Raw genomic sequence first — 6,948 nt, forward strand, 5'->3', positions numbered from 1 at the left:
TTATTGTGCCATCTCAAAGAAGCACAAAATCACTTTCACGGACTTTTAAATTAAATGTTCCCTCCTGGTGGAATGACCTGCCCAACTCAATCCGAGCAGCTGAGTCCTTAGCCATCTTCAAGAATCGGCTAAAAACACATCTCTTCCATCTTTATTTGACTTTCTAACTCTAGCACTCTCTATTCTAATTCTATTCTTAACAAAACAAAAAACACTTGTCCCTTTTAGACTTGCACTATTTGCTGCTTGTTTTCTTAAAAAAAAATAATAATAATAATCTTTTTGTATTCTATGTTTTCTTTTCATTTATTATACAATTAACAAAAGCAAAGAAGACCTCCAACACTAGCTTGCTCTATTCTTTTTCTATTATATCGGGTTTTTTTTGTTCATTTATTATATTATTTAAAAAACCCTTGCTACGTGTACTGCGTTAAGCTAACTGAGACTTGTTATTGCACTTGTATATCATTGCTTTTTTGTTGATTTTGATTGCTTCCATTGTCCTCATTTGTAAGTCGCTTTGGATAAAAGCGTCTGCTAAATGACTAAATATAATGTAAATGTAATAAGGACACTGTTATATGCATACTGTGTTCTGTGTATCTAACGTGTGATTTTCATGCGTCTAGTTCATACCATATAAGGTTTTATAATGTAACACTGCAAAATAGAGTTTAGATTTAAGACGTATATGACAATAACTTTCACAAGACCAAATAGTTTTGGCATGCAAACCAATTACTAGCACACAATATATATAGATTCCTCCTGGGCAAACTCATTATTTAGTTTAAAATACTTAAAAAACACTTCAGTTTAGTTCCTTAGTGTTTTTGATCTTCTGCTGCAATAACTCTCTTTACTTTTAGAACATACTTTACTGAAATTAAACATCTATAAAATCACTTTAACATTTTAATTGTTTGTATAATAATTTTTATGTGATACATTATAATACATTTATTACATTATATATAAATATCTAAACCAATATTATTAAAACTGTTGTTTCATAGTAATTTATAATGTATAATTCTTGTATATGTATAAAATGTATATTTCAAAAACTAAATTTATCATTTCAAATAACACATTTTATAACTTAAATATTTATACAAATTTTATTAAAATAATAAAAATTTCATAAAGAAAATAGTATCAGACTCATTTTTATGCATGAATCTACATGCATCAATAATTTAATTATCCCAGTATCCATCAAATAACATATACCAGCTACCAACATTTTTGCACCTCCAAAGACATACCTTTTGTTGTGTTTCTGCCTGCAGATGCAGTAAAGTGCATTAGGGTCATAACCATCACTGTCAGACTCACTGGACGATGACTCTTCGTCATCATCTTCATCATCATCATCTTCTTTCTTCTCGTTGCGGAGCTTCACTCCTACTTTGGGTTTAGTGTCTCTTTTGGAGTCTTTACAGACTGCTCTAGTAGGACGTCTATTTAAGGACTCGTTTGAGGTCTTCTCTTTGTTCTTATTACACTCCTCCTCACCTTCCTCTTCTTTCATCTCCACATCCTTCACTTGTTCCTCTTTCTCATCCTTTCCATCTTCAGCACTGGCCGCAGTCTCAACATTTCCTTGAGTCTCTTTCATTACCTCACCGGAATCCTTTTCTTCGTTTTCAGAGCTGCCATCATCACTCACCGAGCCCCCGCCAGCTTTAGGCTTCACTGCCCTCCTCGTCCGTCCCTGACCACTTTTCTTTTTCTCTGGTGAGGCCACTTTCTGTTCCTCTATTTTAGCATCTGCATTTCCGTCAAAGCTGGCTTCGGAGGCCGTTTCAGCATCGGTTGGGGTCTGGGATGGAGGATCTCCTCCCTCAAGTCGTGAGGGACAACTTCTCCTGCCCGTTCCTCTTCCTCGCTTCACAGTGACCAGAAACTCTTCCAGTTTGTCTGTGCGCTTTGCCTGCCTGCCGCTGCGACGCACTGGGGCGCCCCTGCCCTCTGGGGTCTCTGCCATTTCTCCAGGGATTTCCCTCTTAGCAATGGTGGTCCGACGAAAACCCCAAGTCTTCTTAAACTCACGTGGGGGCTTTGTGGATTTGTCAGGGTCCTCTACTTTGTCTTCACTAACATCACCTTGGTCTTTTTGATCTTTGACTTCTTCTGAGACTGATGTTGGTTCTGTGTGTGAGACGTAGCAAAATTAAAGTTCAATTCAACAATTATTGTTTAATTATCAGCATAGTGTAGCTTTGCGATTTGGATCACAATTAAAACTGTGATATGTGCTTTCAAGCTGATAAGTCAATGAAAACGCGGATGAATTTTCAGTAAAAGAAAAAGGCATTTTAATTGATATGGTGACACCACATTCTGAAAAATTATTGTAAAAAAAAAAAAGGTTTTAGCCATTTAATATTTTCCAGTGCCTGCCCAGAACAGATAAAGAGACTCTTAAATCTCAGTGATTACATCCTGTTTCAGCAATTTCCCAATTTGAAACCCTGATTGGAGTGAATCCCACGGCTCTCTTGTATGTAGTGTAGTGGAGTGGGCCGTGGGTACCTTGTGAGCTGGTATCCACAGGATCCTGGCTGGGCTCAGGCTCTGGGGCTTGAGCCAGCTCAGGGCTCACACTCTCCTCCATAGCAGAGAGACACTATTTTTCAAACAGAATATCTATAATTAAGAAAGAAGAGAGATTTAATGGACAGCACAACTCCCAAATATTACTACAAATTTCTAAGCGTATAGTTTTCTCAGCTGAAGTCATGTGGCTTCCCGGTAGAAAGTGCCAGTGTGTCTTTTTTCCTATGGGTGCATCATGCATTTATTAAATTGTGTCTATAGGGCATATAAATAGGATTTAACATGCTTGAAAGTGCTCCATCCCTGATTTATTGCATTCAGAGTTCTGTGTCAAATCAAAATACACTGTACAATTTAAGGATGTGTGAAAGATTGTCTAAACTGTTTAGAGCATAACCGCTACAGAACTATTACATGGATAACACTGATGGAAACTATTTCTCCTCTTGTTCATAAACTCTGCTTGAGTTCAAGATGCACACTGGGCTCCTCAAAACTAAATACTTAAACAAATATTTTTGGGCTGACTACTTCCTCTGGTAGTAGTAGTTATTTTTATTCCCATCCCATGTAAGCATCTAAGGCTATCTTCATGGGAGAAACGGAGTTGCAATATACAAGTTACATAAACACAAAATAAAAACAAAACAAAACACAAAAATACAGCACCTAATTAACATTAGCAAATTAACATTGATAAAAAAAAAAAAACTAAAATCTTTTCTGGTAAAATCTTACTAAACAAGTCCCTAAATGTGAGCGTACTTTATAAAAAAAGTTTTGTACATGCATTAAAACCAGGACAGTCCAATAAAATGTTTAATGGAAAGGCGGGTCGTAGAGCATGCATGTAGCTGGGTCTCCGCCTTTAAGCAAAAAGACATGGGTCTCCTCGATCTACTAAACCTAGTAACTATTAGGGATGCACCGAAATGAAAATTCTTGGCCGAAGCCAAAACTGAACAAAATGAAACACTGGGCTGAAGGCCGAACACAGGTTTTCAAGTTTTCCCCCCATGTATTTTGACCATTTTTTCCACCATTGCATAAATTGAATAGCCAAAATGTGCTTTTTACTGTTTTGTCTTGTTTTTCAAAGAAAAAAATCAATTACAAAACAACAATTTAAAAATATTTAACACTAAACATTTAACATTCTAGCAGACATTATACCAACAAAGCACAATTTTAACTTAAAATTAATAAGTTACTAAAATAATATTTTTTGGCAATCAGACCCCCTTCTTGAATCAGGCATGTATTTTTTACTGTAAAAAGCAGCCTTGCTGAGCAGAAGAGACTTCTTTTAAAACATTACAAAATATTACAGATCCCAATTTGAACACTATGTGTGTATGTTATAATAAATGTATTAACAGAGCTGTTGTAAATATTATCATAATTATTGTCTTCCTTTTTATTTTATTTTATAGAACAACAATAAAATTACAATACTAACATTTATGAATGTTGGAGTTCTTGCTTTTTGTCAACTTTTATTTTGGTGGAAACGCGCAGGAAGACCTCAATGCTTCTTTTTGTTGACAGCAGATTTATAAATGAGTCTCATTACGAATACGTAGCACGTATCGCATTGTCACATGCCTTGTAAAAATTAGGGCTGTGCAATTAATCGCATGTGATTGTCATGCGCATCTCTTCAGTAAAGCTCGTAGTTCACTGACAATTAGGCAATATTGTGTTCATTATCGCAGATGAATCGCATTCGATTATGAACGCGATATTGCCTAGCTTGTCAGTGAACTATGGCTCTGTGTATTAAATGCCGCACCATCTGAAAGCATGTGATGGCGATTTACTACCAATCACGGAACCGGCTTTACTGACGAGATGCGCTTGACAATAGCATGCGATTAATTGCACAGCCCTAGTAAAAATTCATAAAAATGTGACTGAGAAACACACAGGAAGACCTCAATGCTTCTTTTTGTTGACAGCAGATTTATAAATGAGTCTCATTACGAATACGTAGCACGTATCGCATTGTCACATGCCTTGTAAAAATTAGGGCTGTGCAATTAATCGCATGTGATTGTCATGCGCATCTCTTCAGTAAAGCCGGTTCTGTGATTAATAGTAAATCTCCATGCTCTGTGTATTAAATGCCGCACCATCTGAAAGCATGTGATGGCGATTTACTACCAATCACGGAACCGGCTTTACTGACGAGATGCGCTTGACAATAGCATGCGATTAATTGCACAGCCCTAGTAAAAATTCATAAAAATGTGACTGAGCAACTGATGAGTAACACTGTTCCAAGCGCAGGTTTTCCTCACGCTTTGGACTTTAAACTCAGCATTTCTGCCACGAGTTCGTGCAGCGCTGTCAGAATACATGCAATTCGTGCGTGCATTAGAAAAACATAACGTTCTGCAGTTTATTTACTAATTGTTTAAAGCCATTTCGCGATTTCAGCCATCATACAGTAAACCAGCAACAATCACCCCTTCCTCTTCTCATCGAAGACTTGCGATGCAGTAAAAAACAGTCTCTCGCTGTCGGTGCTTGTAAAGATTTTAGCGTCTTTCTCGGACAGTTTAAATGCTTCCACACTGCTGACATGTTTGTTGCATTATAAAGAGTGTGCGCCTCTCACTCTACGCTGGTTGCTATTTGATAGCGTCACGTCATTGTTCGGTACAATTTATTCGGTCTTTTCGCTTATTCGGCCGAACACCTAAAGAGTTTTTTTTGCTACTTTCGGCCGAATAATTTCGGTTGCCGAACATTCGGTGCATCCCTAGTAACTATCTATAAACCATGTCATCTTTGTTGTTGAGTTCAAACTGCAAAACGCAGAGAATGATGCCCCTGAATCATCTTATACATAACATTGGTAAAATAAAGGAAATATCTTAGCACACAACTCTGCATATATGAATAACAATAATATACATAATTTCCACTTGTAAATTCCACACACATCAATGGACAATAAAGAAGAAATAATTGTGAATTGTACACATGTGTAAAATAAGTACACTAAAAATAATATATTTACACACACTACCTACCGTTCATATGGGGTCATTACAATTTTTAAAAATAAATAAACTTGTATTCAGCAAGGGCACATTAAATAGATTTTTTTTTAAATCAGCTTTGCCATCAGAGCAATAAATTACATTTAAAATGATATTAAAATAGAAAACAGTTATTACTCATAGTTATATTTAAAAAAAAAAACAGTAGCAATATTCAGTAGTAATATTTAAAAAAATTCAATAAAAAATAATAATTGGGAAACATAATACAAAATCTGTGTGACTGATCATTTAAAATTTGAATACATTTTTTCCTGAAACTATCTTCTGACAAGGACTAAAGACTATAATAATGTCTTCATGTACTTTACATAGGCATGCATAAACTGAGTGAAGTGACGTGTGGCCAAGTGTGGTGACCCATACTCGGAATTTGTGCTCTGCATTTAACCCATCCAAGTGCACACACACAGTAGTGAACACACACCCGGAGCAGTGGGCAGCCATGTTGCTGCGACGCCTGGGGAGCAGTTGGGGGTTTGGTGCCTTGCTCAAGGGTCTCACCTCAGTCGTGGTATTGAGGGTGGAAGAGAGCGCTGTACATTCACTCCCCCCACCTACAATCCCTGCCGGTACGAGACTCGAACCCGCTACCTTTGGGTTACAAGTCCGACTCTCTAACCATTAGGCCACGACTGCCCCATAAATCAAGTGTTAACTACAAAAAAAATACTTTTGCAGTAAAACCTCCACAATGTAACGGTGTATTCTGAGTATCATACAACAGTGTGAAACATTGAGAATTTCTGAATTCCATAATTGATGCATTTTCAGCTATTTTCATTATTAATTCAATGCATTTTACATTTTTAGACACTAGGAATTCATTTAATATTACAATGCAAAAATTACTTTTCATTATTTTGAGTTTCATACAACAGCATTTCTACTTTGGTGGACTTTTATAATAGTAATATATCAAATACATCTGGTTTAAAGCTAACAGAATTCATTATGCTGCATATCACAATGAAAGCCATTTAAATGAAAAGGGCTGCAATGCATTATTTTCAAAAAGGTTGTATTAATCTTGAACAATGTGATCTAGAGAAAAGCAGACCTGCTGTAAGACAACACCTGCAGGCTCCAACATGCATTTGGCAAAGGAGATAAAGTGTTATAAGTTACATTTATAAGGTTCAAGTTGCCAGGACACAATTATTGCCAACCATTATCACAACCAAAAACAGTAAGAGTAGATAACCTTTTGTATAATAATTTATGTATTAATTTGTATTAATAATGTATTGTCATTTTAAAGACCATTTTATGCCACTGAATCATAATGTAACCGCATAATAATGCAAGACGGCCT

The 6,948-nt window shown here is 36.2% G+C and overlaps 1 protein-coding gene across 1 annotated transcript in view; it reads right to left on the bottom strand.

The window, feature by feature from the left end:
- Nucleotides 1-3,189, bottom strand: part of LOC107746899 (death-inducer obliterator 1-like) — a 17,969-nt gene extending 14,780 nt beyond the window's left edge. The window contains exons 1-2 of the mRNA XM_016561230.1: nucleotides 2,542-3,189; nucleotides 1,272-2,157 (exon numbers count right to left, since the gene is read on the bottom strand). Coding sequence (XP_016416716.1) covers nucleotides 1,272-2,157; nucleotides 2,542-2,623 — 968 coding nt within the window. The 5' untranslated portion in view covers nucleotides 2,624-3,189. The remainder of the gene's footprint in view (nucleotides 1-1,271; nucleotides 2,158-2,541) is intronic.
- Between the last annotated feature and the right edge of the window lie 3,759 nt (nucleotides 3,190-6,948).

Source organism: Sinocyclocheilus rhinocerous, unplaced genomic scaffold, assembly GCF_001515625.1.
Source record: "Sinocyclocheilus rhinocerous isolate Xijiao unplaced genomic scaffold, SAMN03320098_v1.1 scaffold3516, whole genome shotgun sequence".
In the NCBI taxonomy this organism is placed as follows: Eukaryota; Metazoa; Chordata; class Actinopteri; order Cypriniformes; family Cyprinidae; genus Sinocyclocheilus; species Sinocyclocheilus rhinocerous.